The sequence below is a fragment of the Apostichopus japonicus genome, chromosome 9 (genome assembly GCF_037975245.1).
Source record: "Apostichopus japonicus isolate 1M-3 chromosome 9, ASM3797524v1, whole genome shotgun sequence".
Taxonomy (NCBI): Eukaryota; Metazoa; Echinodermata; class Holothuroidea; order Aspidochirotida; family Stichopodidae; genus Apostichopus; species Apostichopus japonicus.
The window spans coordinates 26,491,382-26,511,384 of NC_092569.1; the positions used below are offsets into that span (position 1 = coordinate 26,491,382).

Here is a 20,003-nt window from a genome sequence, read left to right on the forward strand (position 1 = left end):
ACAATATATCGACTATACTATAGGATGTCATACTAGACTTACCGTCCAACCTCCCCCGTCAGTCATATTATACATATACAATATGTAGTCTATACTATAGGATGTCATACTAGACTTACCGTTCATCCTCCTCCGTTAGTCATATTATACATATACAATATGTAGTCTATACTATAGGATGTCATACTAGACTTACCGTTCATCCTCCTCCGTCAGTCATATTATACATATACAATATATAGTCTATACTATAGGATGTCATAGTAGACTTACCGTCCATCCTCCTCCGTCAGTCATATTATACGTATACAATATATCGACTATACTATAGGATGTCATACTAGACTTACCGTCCATCCTCCTCCGTCAGTCATATTATACGTATACAATATATCGTCTATACTATAGGATGTCATACTAGACTTACCGTCCATCCTCCCCCGTCAGTCATATTATACGTATACAATATATCGTCTATACTATAGGATGTCATAGTAGACTTACCGTCCACCCTCCTCCGTCAGTCATATTATACATATACAATATATATTGTCTATACTATAGGATGTCATACTAGACTTACCGTCAATCCTCCTACGTCAGTCATATTATACGTATACAATATATATTGTCTATACTATAGGATGTCATACTAGACTTACCGTCCATCCTCCTCCGTCAGTCATATTATACGTATACAATATATCGTCTATACTATAGGATGTCATAGTAGACTTACCGTCCATCCTCCTCCGTAAGTCATATTATACGTATACAATATATATTGTCTATACTATAGGATGTCATACTAGACTTACCGTCCATTCTCCTCCGTCAGTCATATTATACGTAAACAATATATATTGTCTATACTATAGGATGTCATACTAGACTTACCGTCCATCCTCCTCCGTCAGTCATATTATATCTATACAATATATCGTCTATACTATAGGATGTCATAGTAGACTTACCGTCCATCCTCCTCCGTCAGTCATATTATACGTATACAATATATCGTCTATACTATAGGATGTCATAGTAGACTTACCGTCCATCCTCCTCCGTCAGTCATATTATACGTATACAATATATATTGTCTATACTATAGGATGTCATACTAGACTTACCGTCCATCCTCCTCCGTCAGTCATATGATATCTATACAATATATCGTCTATACTATAGGATGTCATACTAGACTTACCGTCCATCCTCCTCCGTCAGTCATATGATATCTATACAATATATCGTCTATACTATAGGATGTCATAGTAGACTTACCGTCCATCCTCCTCCGTCAGTCATATTATACGTATACAATATATCGTCTATACTATAGGATGTCATAGTAGACTTACAGTCCATCCTCCTCCGTCAGTCATGTTATACGTATACAATATATCGTCTATACTATAGGATGTCATAGTAGACTTACCGTCCATCCTCCTCCGTCAGTCATGTTATATCTATACAATATATCGTCTATACTATAGGATGTCATAGTAGACTTACCGTCCATCCTCCTCCGTCAGTCATGTTATATCTATACAATATATCGTCTATACTATAGGATGTCATACTAGACTTACCGTCCATCCTCCTCCGTCAGTCATATTATATCTATACAATATATCGTCTATACTATAGGATGTCATACTAGACTTACCGTCCATCCTCCTCCGTCAGTCATATTATACGTATACAATATATATTGTCTATACTATAGGATGTCATAGTAGACTTACCGTCCATCCTCCTCCGTCAGTCATATTATACGTATACAATATATATTGTCTATACTATAGGATGTCATAGTAGACTTACCGTCCATCCTCCTCCGTCAGTCATATTATACGTATACAATATATCGTCTATACTATAGGATGTCATACTAGACTTACCGTCCATCCTCCTCCGTCAGTCATATTATACGTATACAATATATCGTCTATACTATAGGATGTCATAGTAGACTTACCGTGCATCCTCCCCCGTCAGTCATATTATACGTATACAATATATATTGTCTATACTATAGGATGTCATACTAGACTTACCGTCCATCCTCCTCCGTCAGTCACATTATACGTATACAATATATCGTCTATACTATAGGATGTCATACTAGACTTACCGTCCATCCTCCTCCGTCAGTCATATTATGCGTATACAATATATCGTCTATACTATAGGATGTTATACTAGACTTACCGTCCAACCTCCCCCGTCAGTCATATTATACCTACATAATATATCGTCTATACTATAGGATGTCATACTAGACTTACCGTCCATCCTCCTCCGTCAGTCATATTATATGTATGAAATATATCGTCTATACTATAGGATGTCATACTAGACTTACCGTCCATCCTCCTCCGTCAGTCATATTATACATATACTATATATCGTCTATACGATAGGATGTCATACTAGACTTACCGTCCATCCTCCTCCGTCAGTCATATTATACCTACATAATATATCGTCTATACTATAGGATGTCATACTAGACTTACCGTCCATCCTCCTCCGTCAGTCATATTATATGTATACAATATATATAGTATATACTATAGGATGTCATAGTAGACTTACCATCCATCCTCCTCCATCAGTCATATTATACATATACAATATATAGTCTATACTATAGGATGTCATACTAGACTTACCGTCCATCCTCCTCCGTCAGTCATATTATACGTATACAATATATCGACTATACTATAGGATGTCATACTAGACTTACCGTCCAACCTCCCCCGTCAGTCATATTATACATATACAATATGTAGTCTATACTATAGGATGTCATACTAGACTTACCGTTCATCCTCCTCCGTCAGTCATATTATACATATACAATATGTAGTCTATACTATAGGATGTCATACTAGACTTACCGTTCATCCTCCTCCGTCAGTCATATTATACATATACAATATATAGTCTATACTATAGGATGTCATAGTAGACTTACCGTCCATCCTCCTCCGTCAGTCATATTATACATATACAATATATAGTCTATACTATAGGATGTCATAGTAGACTTACCGTCCATCCTCCTCCGTCAGTCATATTATACGTATACAATATATCGTCTATACTATAGGATGTCATAGTAGACTTACAGTCCATCCTCCTCCGTCAGTCATGTTATATGTATACAATATATCGTCTATACTATAGGATGTCATAGTAGACTTACCGTCCATCCTCCTCCGTCAGTCATATTATATCTATACAATATATCGTCTATACTATTGGATGTCATACTAGACTTACCGTCCATCCTCCTCCGTCAGTCATATTATACCTATACAATATATCGTCTATACTATAGGATGTCATACTAGACTTACCGTCCATCCTCCTCCGTCAGTCATATTATACGTATACAATATATCGTCTATACTATAGGATGTCATAGTAGACTTACCGTCCATCCTCCTCCGTCAGTCATATTATACGTATACAATATATATTGTCTATACTATAGGATGTCATAGTAGACTTACCGTCCATCCTCCTCCGTCAGTCATATTATATCTATACAATATATCGTCTATACTATAGGATGTCATACTAGACTTACCGTCCATCCTCCTCCGTCAGTCATATTATACGTATACAATATATCGTCTATACTATAGGATGTCATAGTAGACTTACCGTGCATCCTCCCCCGTCAGTCATATTATACGTATACAATATATATTGTCTATACTATAGGATGTCATACTAGACTTACCGTCCATCCTCCTCCGTCAGTCACATTATACGTATACAATATATCGTCTATACTATAGGATGTCATACTAGACTTACCGTCCATCCTCCTCCGTCAGTCATATTATGCGTATACAATATATCGTCTATACTATAGGATGTTATACTAGACTTACCGTCCAACCTCCCCCGTCAGTCATATTATACGTAAACAATATATAGTCTATACTATAGGATGTCATAGTAGACTTACCGTCCATCCTCCTCCGTCAGTCATATTATATGTATACAATATATCGTGTATACTATAGGATGTCATACTAGACTTACCGTCCATCCTCCTCCGTCAGTCATATTATACGTATACAATATATAGTCTATACTATAGGATGTCAAAGTAGACTTACCGTCCATCCTCTCTCGTCAGTCATATTATACGTATACAATATATAGTCTATACTATAGGATATCATAGTAGACTTATCGTCCATCCTCCTCCGTCAGTCATATTATATCTATACAATATATCGTGTATACTATAGGATGTCATACTAGACTTACCGTCCATCCTCCTCCGTCAGTCATATTATACGTATACAATATATCGTCTATACTATAGGATGTCATACTAGACTTACCGTCCATCCTCTTCCGTCAGTCATATTATACATATACAATATATCGTCTATACTATAGGATGTCATAGTAGACTTACCGTCCATCCTCCCCCGTCAGTCATATTATATCTATACAATATATCGTCTATACTATAGGATGTCATACTAGACTTACCGTCCATCCTCCTCCGTCAGTCATATTATACGTATACAATATATCGTCTATACTATAGGATGTCATAGTAGACTTACCGTCCATCCTCCTCCGTCAGTCATATTATACGTATACAATATATATTGTCTATACTATAGGATGTCATAGTAGACTTACCGTCCATCCTCCTCCGTCAGTCATATTATATCTATACAATATATCGTCTATACTATAGGATGTCATACTAGACTTACCGTCCATCCTCCTCCGTCAGTCGTATTATACGTATACAATATATCGTCTATACTATAGGATGTCATAGTAGACTTACCGTGCATCCTCCCCCGTCAGTCATATTATACGTATACAATATATATTGTCTATACTATAGGATGTCATACTAGACTTACCGTCCATCCTCCTCCGTCAGTCACATTATACGTATACAATATATCGTCTATACTATAGGATGTCATACTAGACTTACCGTCCATCCTCCTCCGTCAGTCATATTATGCGTATACAATATATCGTCTATACTATAGGATGTTATACTAGACTTACCGTCCAACCTCCCCCGTCAGTCATATTATACGTACACAATATATAGTCTATACTATAGGATGTCATAGTAGACTTACCGTCCATCCTCCTCCGTCAGTCATATTATATGTATACAATATATCGTGTATACTATAGGATGTCATAGTAGACTTACCGTCCATCCTCCTCCGTCAGTCATATTATACGTATACAATATATAGTCTATACTATAGGATGTCAAAGTAGACTTACCGTCCATCCTCTCTCGTCAGTCATATTATACGTATACAATATATAGTCTATACTATAGGATGTCATAGTAGACTTACCGTCCATCCTCCTCCGTCAGTCATATTATATCTATACAATATATCGTGTATACTATAGGATGTCATACTAGACTTACCGTCCATCCTCCTCCGTCAGTCATATTATACGTATACAATATATCGTCTATACTATAGGATGTCATACTAGACTTACCGTCCATCCTCTTCCATCAGTCATATTATACGTATACAATATATCGTCTATACTATAGGATGTCATAGTAGACTTACCGTCCATCCTCCCCCGTCAGTCATATTATACGTATACAATATATAGTCTATACTATAGGATGTCATAGTAGACTTACCGTCCATCCTCCTCCATCAGTCATATTATACATATACAATATATCGACTATACTATAGGATGTTATACTAGACTTACCGTCCAACCTCCCCCGTCAGTCATATTATACATATACAATATATATTGTCTATTCTATAGGATGTCATACTAGACTTACCGTCCATCCTCTTCCGTCAGTCATATTATACATATACAATATATAGTCTATACTATAGGATGTCATACTAGACTTACCGTCCATCCTCCTCCGTCAGTCATATTATACGTATACAACATATCGTCTATACTGTAGGATGTCATAGTAGACTCACCGTCCATCCTCCTCAGTCCAACAGTCATATTATACATACAATATATCGTATATACTATAGGATGTCATACTAGACTCACCGTCCATCCTCCTCCGTCATTCATATTATACATATACAATATATCGTCTATACTATAGGATGTCATACTAGACTCACCGTCCAACCTCCTCCTTCAGTCATATTATACATATACAATATATCGTATATACTATAGGATGTCATACTAGACTTACCGTCCATCCTCCTCCATCAGTCATATTATACATATATCGTCTATACTATAGAATGTCATATTAGACTTACCGTCCATCCTCCTCCTCCATCTGTCCATCAGTCATATTATACATACATACAACATATCATCTATACTATAGGATGTCATACTATACTTACCGTCCATCCTCCTCCGTCAGTCATATTATACATATACTATATATCGTCTATACGATAGGATGTCATACTAGACTTACCGTCCATCCTCCTCCGTCAGTCATATTATACCTACATAATATATCGTCTATACTATAGGATGTCATACTAGACTTACCGTCCATCCTCCTCCGTCAGTCATATTATATGTATACAATATATCGTCTATACTATAGGATGTCATACTAGACTTACCGTCCATCCTCCTCCGTCAGTCATATTATACATATACTATATATCGTCTATACGATAGGATGTCATACTAGACTTACCGTCCATCCTCCTCCGTCAGTCATATTATACCTACATAATATATCGTCTATACTATAGGATGTCATACTAGACTTACCGTCCATCCTCCTCCGTCAGTCATATTATATGTATACAATATATATAGTATTACTATAGGATGTCATAGTAGACTTACCATCCATCCTCCTCCATCAGTCATATTATACATATACAATATATAGTCTATACTATAGGATGTCATACTAGACTTACCGTCCATCCTCCTCCGTCAGTCATATTATACGTATACAATATATCGACTATACTATCGGATGTCATACTAGACTTACCGTCCAACCTCCCCCGTCAGTCATATTATACATATACAATATGTAGTCTATACTATAGGATGTCATACTAGACTTACCGTTCATCCTCCTCCGTCAGTCATATTATACATATACAATATGTAGTCTATACTATAGGATGTCATACTAGACTTACCGTTCATCCTCCTCCGTCAGTCATATTATACATATACAATATATAGTCTATACTATAGGATGTCATAGTAGACTTACCGTCCATCCTCCTCCGTCAGTCATATTATACGTATACAATATATCGACTATACTATAGGATGTCATACTAGACTTACCGTCCATCCTCCTCCGTCAGTCATATTATACGTATACAATATATCGTCTATACTATAGGATGTCATACTAGACTTACCGTCCATCCTCCCCCGTCAGTCATATTATACGTATACAATATATCGTCTATACTATAGGATGTCATAGTAGACTTACCGTCCACCCTCCTCCGTCAGTCATATTATACGTATACAATATATATTGTCTATACTATAGGATGTCATACTAGACTTACCGTCCATCCTCCTCCGTAAGTCATATTATACGTATACAATATATATTGTCTATACTATAGGATGTCATACTAGACTTACCGTCCATTCTCCTCCGTCAGTCATATTATACGTAAACAATATATATTGTCTATACTATAGGATGTCATACTAGACTTACCGTCCATCCTCCTCCGTCAGTCATATTTTATCTATACAATATATCGTCTATACTATAGGATGTCATACTAGACTTACCGTCCATCCTCCTCCGTCAGTCATATTATACGTATACAATATATCGTCTATACTATAGGATGTCATAGTAGACTTACCGTCCATCCTCCTCCGTCAGTCATATTATACGTATACAATATATATTGTCTATACTATAGGATGTCATACTAGACTTACCGTCCATCCTCCTCCGTCAGTCATATTATATCTATACAATATATCGTCTATACTATAGGATGTCATACTAGACTTACCGTCCATCCTCCTCCGTCAGTCATATTATACGTATACAATATATCGTCTAAACTATAGGATGTCATAGTAGACTTACAGTCCATCCTCCTCCGTCAGTCATGTTATATGTATACAATATATCGTCTATACTGTACTATAGGATGTCATAGTAGACTTACTGTCCATTCTCCTCCGTCAGTCATATTATATCTATACAATATATCGTCTATACTATAGGATGTCATACTAGACTTACCGTCCATCCTCCTCCGTCAGTCATATTATATCTATACAATATATCGTCTATACTATAGGATGTCATACTAGACTTACCGTCCATCCTCCTCCGTCAGTCATATTATACATATACAATATATCGTCTATACTATAGGATGTCATAGTAGACTTACCGTCCATCCTCCTCCGTCAGTCATATTATACGTATACAATATATATTGTCTATACTATAGGATGTCATAGTAGACTTACCGTCCATCCTCCTCCGTCAGTCATATTATATCTATACAATATATCGTCTATACTATAGGATGTCATACTAGACTTACCGTCCATACTCCTCCGTCAGTCATATTATACGTATACAATATATCGTCTATACTATAGGATGTCATAGTAGACTTACCGTGCATCCTCCCCCGTCAGTCATATTATACGTATACAATATATATTGTCTATACTATAGGATGTCATACTAGACTTACCGTCCATCCTCCTCCGTCAGTCACATTATACGTATACAATATATCGTCTATACTATCGGATGTCATACTAGACTTACCGTCCAACCTCCCCCGTCAGTCATATTATACATATACAATATGTAGTCTATACTATAGGATGTCATACTAGACTTACCGTTCATCCTCCTCCGTCAGTCATATTATACATATACAATATGTAGTCTATACTATAGGATGTCATACTAGACTTACCGTTCATCCTCCTCCGTCAGTCATATTATACATATACAATATAAAGTCTATACTATAGGATGTCATAGTAGACTTACCGTCCATCCTCCTCCGTCAGTCATATTATACGTATACAATATATCGACTATACTATAGGATGTCATACTAGACTTACCGTCCATCCTCCTCCGTCAGTCATATTATACGTATACAATATATCGTCTATACTATAGGATGTCATACTAGACTTACCGTCCATCCTCCCCCGTCAGTCATATTATACGTATACAATATATCGTCTATACTATAGGATGTCATAGTAGACTTACCGTCCACCCTCCTCCGTCAGTCATATTATACGTATACAATATATATTGTCTATACTATAGGATGTCATACTAGACTTACCGTCAATCCTCCTCCGTCAGTCATATTATACGTATACAATATATATTGTCTATACTATAGGATGTCATACTAGACTTACCGTCCATCCTCCTCCGTCAGTCATATTATACGTATACAATATATCGTCTATACTATAGGATGTCATAGTAGACTTACCGTCCATCCTCCTCCGTAAGTCATATTATACGTATACAATATATATTGTCTATACTATAGGATGTCATACTAGACTTACCGTCCATTCTCCTCCGTCAGTCATATTATACGTAAACAATATATATTGTCTATACTATAGGATGTCATACTAGACTTACCGTCCATCCTCCTCCGTCAGTCATATTTTATCTATACAATATATCGTCTATACTATAGGATGTCATACTAGACTTACCGTCCATCCTCCTCCGTCAGTCATATTATACGTATACAATATATCGTCTATACTATAGGATGTCATAGTAGACTTACCGTCCATCCTCCTCCGTCAGTCATATTATACGTATACAATATATATTGTCTATACTATAGGATGTCATACTAGACTTACCGTCCATCCTCCTCCGTCAGTCATATTATATCTATACAATATATCGTCTATACTATAGGATGTCATACTAGACTTACCGTCCATCCTCCTCCGTCAGTCATATTATACGTATACAATATATCGTCTAAACTATAGGATGTCATAGTAGACTTACAGTCCATCCTCCTCCGTCAGTCATGTTATATGTATACAATATATCGTCTATACTATAGGATGTCATAGTAGACTTACTGTCCATCCTCCTCCGTCAGTCATATTATATCTATACAATATATCGTCTATACTATAGGATGTCATACTAGACTTACCGTCCATCCTCCTCCGTCAGTCATATTATATCTATACAATATATCGTCTATACTATAGGATGTCATACTAGACTTACCGTCCATCCTCCTCCGTCAGTCATATTATACATATACAATATATCGTCTATACTATAGGATGTCATAGTAGACTTACCGTCCATCCTCCTCCGTCAGTCATATTATACGTATACAATATATATTGTCTATACTATAGGATGTCATAGTAGACTTACCGTCCATCCTCCTCCGTCAGTCATATTATATCTATACAATATATCGTCTATACTATAGGATGTCATACTAGACTTACCGTCCATCCTCCTCCGTCAGTCATATTATACGTATACAATATATCGTCTATACTATAGGATGTCATAGTAGACTTACCGTGCATCCTCCCCCGTCAGTCATATTATACGTATACAATATATATTGTCTATACTATAGGATGTCATACTAGACTTACCGTCCATCCTCCTCCGTCAGTCACATTATACGTATACAATATATCGTCTATACTATAGGATGTCATACTAGACTTACCGTCCATCCTCCTCCGTCAGTCATATTATGTGTATACAATATATCGTCTATACTATAGGATGTTATACTAGACTTACCGTCCAACCTCCCCCGTCAGTCATATTATACGTAAACAATATATAGTCTATACTATAGGATGTCATAGTAGACTTACCGTCCATCCTCCTCCGTCAGTCATATTATATCTATACAATATATCGTGTATACTATAGGATGTCATACTAGACTTACCATCCATCCTCCTCCGTCAGTCATATTATACGTATACAATATATAGTCTATACTATAGGATGTCAAAGTAGACTTACCGTCCATCCTCTCTCGTCAGTCATATTATACGTATACAAGATATAGTCTATACTGTAGGATGTCATAGTAGACTTACCGTCCATCCTCCTCCGTCAGTCATATTATATCTATACAATATATCGTGTATACTATAGGATGTCATACTAGACTTACCGTCCATCCTCCTCCGTCAGTCATATTATACGTATACAATATATCGTCTATACTATAGGATGTCATACTAGACTTACCGTCCATCCTCTTCCGTCAGTCATATTATACATATACAATATATCGTCTATACTATAGGATGTCATAGTAGACTTACCGTCCATCCTCCCCCGTCAGTCATATTATACGTATACAATATATAGTCTATACTATAGGATGTCATAGTAGACTTACCGTCCATCCTCCTCCATCAGTCATATTATACATATACAATATATCGACTATACTATAGGATGTTATACTAGACTTACCGTCCAACCTCCCCCGTCAGTCATATTATACATATACAATATATATTGTCTATTCTATAGGATGTCATAGTAGACTTACCGTCCATCCTCCTCCGTCAGTCATATTATATCCATACAATATATCGTCTATACTATAGGATGTCATACTAGACTTACCGTCAATCCTCCTCCGTCAGTCATATTATACGTATACAATATATCGTCTATACTATAGGATGTCATAGTAGACTTACCGTCCATCCTCCCCCGTCAGTCATATTATACGTATACAATATATAGTCTATACTATAGGATGTCATAGTAGACTTACCGTCCATCCTCCTCCATCAGTCATATTATACATACAATATATAGTCTATACTATAGGATGTCATAGTAGACTTACCGTCCATCCTCCTACATCAGTCATATTATACGTATACAATATATCGACTATACTATAGGATGTTATACTAGACTTACCGTCCAACCTCCCCCGTCAGTCATATTATACGTATACAATATATCGTCTATACTATAGGATGTCATACTAGACTTACCGTCCATCCTCCTCCATCAGCTAGGTTGTCATACTAGACTTACCGTCCATCCTCCTCCGTCAGTCATATTATACGTATACAATATATCGTCTATACTATAGGATGTCATACTAGACTTACCGTCCATCCTCCTCCATCAGTCATATTATACATATACAATATATCGTCTATACTATAGGATGTCATAGTAGACTTACCGTCCATCCTCCTCCGTCAGTCATATTATACATATACAATATATCGTCTATACTATAGGATGTCATACTAGACTTACCGTCCATCCTCCCCCGTCAGTCATATTATACGTATACAATATATAGTCTATACTATAGGATGTCATAGTAGACTTACCGTCCAACCTCCCCCGTCAGTCATATTATACATATACAATATATATTGTCTATACTATAGGATGTCATACTAGACTTACCGTCCATCCTCCCCCGTCAGTCATATTATACGTATACAATATATAGTCTATACTATAGGATGTCATAGTAGACTTACCGTCCATCCTCCCCCGTCAGTCATATTATACGTATACAATATATAGTCTATACTATAGGATGTCATAGTAGACTTACCGTCCATCCTCCTCCATCAGTCATATTATACGTATACAATATATAGTCTATACTATAGGATGTCATAGTAGACTTACCGTCCATCCTCCCCCGTCAGTCATATTATACGTATACAATATATAGTCTATACTATAGGATGTCATAGTAGACTTACCGTCCATCCTCCTCCATCAGTCATATTATACATACAATATATAGTCTATACTATAGGATGTCATAGTAGACTTACCGTCCATCCTCCTCCATCAGTCATATTATACGTATACAATATATCGACTATACTATAGGATGTTATACTAGACTTACCGTCCAACCTCCCCCGTCAGTCATATTATACGTATACAATATATCGTCTATACTATAGGATGTCATACTAGACTTACCGTCCATCCTCCTCCATCAGTCATATTATACATATACAATATATATTGTCTATAGTATAGGATGTCATACTAGACTTACCGTCCATCCTCCTCCGTCAGTCATATTATACGTATACAACATATCGTCTATACTATAGGATGTCATACTAGACTTACCGTCCATCCTCCTCCATCAGTCATATTATACATATACAATATATCGTCTATACTATAGGATGTCATAGTAGACTTACCGTCCATCCTCCTCCGTCAGTCATATTATACATACAATATATCGTCTATACTATAGGATGTCATACTAGACTTACCGTCCATCCTCCCCCGTCAGTCATATTATACGTATACAATATATAGTCTATACTATAGGATGTCATAGTAGACTTACCGTCCAACCTCCCCCGTCAGTCATATTATACATATACAATATATATTGTCTATACTATAGGATGTCATACTAGACTTACCGTCCATCCTCCCCCGTCAGTCATTTTATACGTATACAATATATAGTCTATACTATAGGATGTCATAGTAGACTTACCGTCATCCTCCTCCGTCAGTCATATTATATATATACAATATATCGTGTATACTATAGGATGTCATACTAGACTTACCGTCCATCCTCCTCCGTCAGTCATATTATACGTATACAATATATCGTCTATACTATAGGATGTCATAGTAGACTTACCGTCCATCCTCCCCCGTCAGTCATATTATACGTATACAATATATAGTCTATACTATAGGATGTCATAGTAGACTTACCGTCCATCCTCCTCCATCAGTCATATTATACATATACAATATATAGTCTATACTATAGGATGTCATAGTAGACTTACCGTCCATCCTCCTCCATCAGTCATATTATACATATACAATATATAGTCTATACTATAGGATGTCATACTAGACTTACCGTCCATCCTCCTCCGTCAGTCACATTATACGTATACAATATATCGTCTATACTATAGGATGTCATAGTAGACTTACCGCCCATCCTCCTCCGTCAGTCATATTATACATACAATATATCGTCTATACTATAGGATGTCATACTAGACTCACCGTCCATCCTCCTCCGTCAGTCATATTATACGTATACAATATATCGACTATACTATAGGATGTTATACTAGACTTACGGTCCAACCTCCCCCGTCAGTCATATTATACATATACAATATATATTGTCTATACTATAGGATGTCATACTAGACTTACCGTCCATCCTCCTCCGTCAGTCATATTACAGAAGACTTTAAATGGTGGTCCTTTCCAGTTAGTTGGTCTGATGGTGTATATGCTAGTTTTATTACACCCAGCATTGAACCAGTCCAGGCAATTGGTCATCTGACAATGTGAAAAATGAAACATAGAAAGTACAGAGATAACACAAATGATCACATACAAAGGTACCTGTCATACAGCAAATTTCATCTATTTGTTGTTATTTATGGTATATATTATCAGCCCTGCCAGAAATAGAAACCACCTGCGTTGATTGAACCCATTCAGCTCAACTTATCTCAAAACATTATTAAATAATTTTCACAATGAAATAATTTATTTTAGTGTTCAATATTGTGACAGGCAGATTGCTTTTGTAATAAAACTCTAATTCTATATCAAGTGAGCAACACATTAACTCTGACATTCTCCAATTTATAGATACTGTAATCAAACACTGTAATAACCACAAGTGGATTGGAACTGTAGGTTCAAAATTAATAAAGAAAAGTAAGATTCAAAGGAAGATGCAAAGACCAATGGGAAGAATATCAATGTACTGCTACCATCTGCATGGTTTCATTAGAGTAACCATAATTTTATTGAGTTGCAACTTGTTTCTAATTCCAGAGGATGCTAAAAGTTTTATTTGTTTCTGACAAATTCACTGCCATTGCAAATGTATAGGTAGGAACAGAACCCATCACGCTTGCGTCACAAACTAGTTCCGTACCACTCGACATCGATGATTCTGCTGACCAGTGTGATTGCATAATATTACAGGATTTTATAACTGTCAATGAGAATGTGTGTAGAACTATTGTACAGAGCACATCTCTGGTGCTTAGAATCTGACAATATGCACAGAATTACTACATTTTGAGGCAAACTTAGCCGTAATTATGAAACATAGGATATCATACTAATTAAAGTGTATGCTCCTCCGTCAGTCAAATTATACATACAATATATCTTCTACACTATAGAATGTCATACCAGACTTACCGTCCATCCTCCTCCATTAGTCATATCGTACATATATACAATATATCGTATGGTATTATCAGCCCTGCCAGAAATAGAAACTCCCTGCGGTGATTGACCCCATTTAGCCCAATTAAAACAATGTTAATAAATATGTTTCACAACAGCAATTTATTTAGTGTTCAAATTTGTGCAACAGTATATATATATATATATATATGTATATATATATGTATATATCTATATCTATATATATATATATATATATATATATATATATATATATATATATATATATATATATAAATATGCCATAGCTTGCCCGAATCTTTTTCAAATTTTTACCTGACAATTCCATGATTTTCTTTATTTAGCATCATGATGCCCGAATATTTCCGTGTAACACCACTGTAAGCGCAGCTCATCTTGGCTACCACGCTTTTTGCATGATCAAATTTTTTTCTAACTAGTCAACTGTATACCTGGACATCCCCGACATGAGTGTATATAAGAAACATTTTCTTTTTCATGGATGGTGGAGGGGGGGGGGGGGGAGTGCCTACAAGCCTAGAAGTACAGGTTTATCATATTCTTTGTTATATTTTATACTTTTTTGTGAGACAAATTGCAGTCTCACCCGACACAGCGACATTATCCCGCCTACGTGTCGTTGAACAATGTATGTTTTTCTGGAGGTAGCTGAGTACTGTGTTAAAATAATAAATACGGTAACTAAATAGGAACTTAAAAAATATACTGTCCTATTTTTCCCCTTCAAAGTGATGTTACCATTTTTTCTTCTTCTAATTTACCAAATTTTTGGGGAAGTGTAATTTCTAAAACGTTAGATTATAAAATAAAGAATGTTTAGATGCAACTTGCAAGGCCTCAGAAGTGCTGTTTCCGGCAATCTGAGAGGCATATTTTGCCAAAAATTTTCTTGTACGCTACGCGCCAACCGATGGTGGCGCTCCGCTTAAATAGTGTCACAGTAACTTTTGGGCACAAAAATTTCTGCCCCTCCAAACTGAAATGGTCCCATAAGCCTATCATTACTGTAGTATTCAAAGCTTATTTCATTGCTATTTGTAAGATCTCTATTCAACACTGGAAGTGATAAATTACTACCAACATGTACAGTATTGTACAGCAAAGCAATATCGTAATTGCTCAGATCATCATCAAAAGTCTAATCTAAATTGCTCCCCAAAAACATATTCTCTAATTCGAAATTGTATGTAATTAAGTATGTAATTCTCACCTCATTAGAAGGATCATGAGGACAATCACCACCAGTAGTGGTTTGCTTTGGGGTGGTCTCCACTGATTTGCTGGCTATCGTTAGGTTAAAACAAGAAAACAAAAAGAAAATATCTAATTTTGCTAAGTCTTTACATCAGGTACAATAATTTAGTGATATACAATCATGCTTTACTATCTAGGTGTGCTCAAATTTGAAGTACTTCAGACAGATATTTTTAGAGATCAATTCAGATAAATACATACATCCACGTCAGGAGTAAGGCAACAGTAATATTGCTTGTCCATGCATACCAAAAGCCTACATGTATGTATGCCTCATGGCTTGTCTACCGTGCCAGCGTATATTGACAAATTCTACCAACAATTCCAAGTATTATGGTATAATACGGTAAACTAGGGATGGTTAGGGCATTAACTGTTCTTTGATAGGATAGATTTGATGAAACTCTCGCTGATTTTGCTATCCTGCAGCTATGTGATTTTCATTGATGGTTTGACCACATTCCCCCAGAAATAGAGAGAATTATACTTGCAAAGGTCGGGAGAATCTAACTGCTCGAAACAAGGAAAAAGTTCCTTAACTTACTTACGGCATGTGTTGAAGTTTACGCCATGGTTCCCCTGAACAGTTGTATGTTCAGAATTTTTCAGACACTTTTGTGGGGAGAGGGTCTGAAGAAACAAAACTGATGTTTACTCGATCACATGGCAATTTTGGCGGTTTCGGCTTTGTAGATTATAATTGGGATTGAAAAAGTGGTTACAATTCGACTAACGCGGACAGCGACTACAGTGTTTATCACTGCAACTACATATGTATAACCATTGAGCCATTTATAGCTCCTTGTATAACACAGTAGGCGACTTACTGTAAGGGAAACAGGGAGTTAATTACCGTACACCAACAAAACAAGAGGCCAATCTACTGTCTTTGCGTGAAGTCAGGGTGGTATGGTGATTACAGTGAACCAATGCATAGCTCTGTATCTAAATTATTATACTGTAGGTCTAACAATACAGGCTAACCATATATTTTACAATTTGGCAATGGTCGCAAAGAAAGAAGCTCAGGTGTACTTGTAAGCATGAATCCTTCCTTCTTCCCTTGCATACCTAACATCTACATTTACTGTACCTTCCCTGACAGTCGAGCCAGATGCATCACCACCAAGGGCGGCGGAAGCACTTTTAATCTGGGGGGGCACCGACGTCGAAGGGCACTTTGCAGAAATTTGATTGGACTGATGCAGTCAAATTTTTATTACCCTTTATAACTCTTATTGTATTATCTTATTTGCGTATACACATCACTCCATCAACGCCCCCTCCCCCACCCTCAAGGAAAAAATGCATACTAGCACTGCAATATCCAATTTGCAAATTGGGAAACAAGGAACAAGTTTTCTTTCGAGACAAAATGAGGTGGAATCATTATAAAGTCCCTGCACACGCGATCGATAAATGCATGAAAGCAAATGAAATACGTCAAAATACGAAAGGATGGGGTACGTCATGGGATATTAAACTATACTCATTAGTCATAGTAGGCTATAAATGGCTTCTGCTTATTATAAAGTTACAATGTAATATAGCAATGCAATTTTGGAAATGCATTCGAATTTTTTTTTGAAATTGAATATGCATAATGGCACTCACCAGAATGTTAGAAGCAGTTGCGGAGCTAGGGGTAATGATCAGGGGGTCGATAATGGTCCGTAGGGGCGCTTTTGACACTATCTAAACGGAGCGCCACCACAGGTTGGCGCGGAGCGTACAGAAAATTTTTGAGTAAAGATACTCCCCAGATCGCCGGAAATGACCCTTTCCGGGCCTAGCTAATTTGCAGATAAACGAAGAATACATAGGTGTCATCGCCATTTTGTCAGAAAATTACACCAACAAAACGTGACAAATGTCAATTAGGTAGATGAGAGCGCAATTAAAAAGTCAATAATCGCGAATAAGTAAAAAGTGGTAAAAAGCTGAAAAGCGCACAAGCAGTCCATTTGAGTCCGTCAGGGGGGCATCCGCCCCCTGACTGTATTGACGCTCCGCCACTGGTTACAAACCTTGTGGTAGTAAACATTTAAAACTTCCCGAAATATTTCATTCGACGTGGGTTTCGCTTTGTAAACTCTTTAGCGATGTCCCGCTCATTGGTGCCAGTAGGTATATGTGTATTAGGCAGAGAACATTCGGAATAGCCAGGCGAATGTCATTGTGGTCAGACAGGAGAGATACTAAAAATGTTTTTTCCATTCGAAATAGCTTTGAGTTTGACCCACAGAAATTCATTAATAGTTCTAAATTAGGATTAGATCTCTGAAATATCGCTGACCTAATAAGGTGATCGAGAGTACAATTTTTATGAAGAAAAAGGGCACATTTTTAACCTGAGGAAAAGTGGGGGCACGTGCCCCCTGTGCCCCCCCCCCCCGGTTCCGCCGCCCTTGGTTACAATTATAGCCAGTAATTGTCTTTGATATGAACTGTAGCTAGTAAATGTTTATCGAAAAGGCTGTTTTTGGAACTTGGAACGCCGATCGTGACAACAACAGGCAACAAAGTGCTGCAGCTCTATACATATAAAGTCTGTTAATCAACGATAGGCCCGGGCCTACAGTGCTACATACTGGCTACGCCCCTGATAGTTCTAAATTAGGATTAGATCTCTTACTGAAATATCGCTGACCTAATAAGGTGATCAAGGGTACAATTTTTATGTAGAAAAAGGGCACATTTTTAACCTGACGAAAAGTGGGGGGGCACGTGCCCCCTGTGCCCCCCCCCCGGTTCCGCCGCCCTTGATCACCACTAGTAGTTTGCATTGGTGTGGTGTCCTCAAGTTTGCTTGAGTACAGATTGGTAGCTATCAGTAGGTCAAAATAAATGTGACAGGAAATAAAATATTGATTTAGAGGTTTAAAAACTGTTACTGTATTGGAAAGGTGAAAGAGCAGGTTTGTGGCCTGTTGGATAATGACATGAAAGTTTATCTACATACCAGTACAGCTGTCTAGACATTGAACAGTTTTAACCAATGCAAAGTTATAAATGGAGAAATTAGTTTGAATGACACAAGTGACCTAACTTAATGAGGACGTCTTCACTCATCATTACATGATGTAGTTCAAATGTGCAGGGGTCAGTTGAAAGACAATATGATTCTTAACCACTATTGAAAATTGGTTCATAACAGCTGAGTTGGGTCAAGTCACGTACGTCAGTCGGGTCATGTCGGTCAGTGTGGTCATTGTCGGTCAGTCGGGTCACTTCAGTTAGTCGGGGCAGTGAGCAGCTAGCTTAACTCCTTATTATAGACAATTTTCCTGTCATATCATTGTCCCTTGGGGAAACTATTTACACATTGTAATTACTTAAAATCTGTTCATTTTTGTCAAGAGGGACCCAAGTATTGACAGATAGGTATTGAAATGATTTTTTAATTTTTATAATTTTTTCTTTAAAATTAAGCTAATTAGATATGTAAATATGCAAATGAGGT

General features: G+C 36.9%; 1 protein-coding gene across 4 annotated transcripts in view; it reads right to left on the minus strand.

Annotated features, from left to right (window-relative positions):
- LOC139974341 (fibrinogen-like protein A) overlaps window positions 1-20,003 on the minus strand; it is a 196,080-nt gene that overhangs the window by 100,162 nt on the left and 75,915 nt on the right. For 2 of the 4 annotated variants that reach the window (XR_011795454.1, XM_071981392.1), the window contains exons 6-7: window positions 16,497-16,511; window positions 14,246-14,374 (exon numbers count right to left, since the gene is read on the minus strand). Coding sequence is in view for 3 of the 4 variants with exons in the window: in XM_071981392.1 (XP_071837493.1) it covers window positions 14,246-14,374; window positions 16,497-16,511 (144 nt within the window). In the remaining variant the exon portion in view is untranslated. Of the gene's footprint in view, window positions 1-14,245; window positions 14,375-16,496; window positions 16,571-20,003 lie in introns of all 4 variants that reach the window. The other 2 variants (XM_071981395.1, XM_071981394.1) reach the window with 1 other exon arrangement.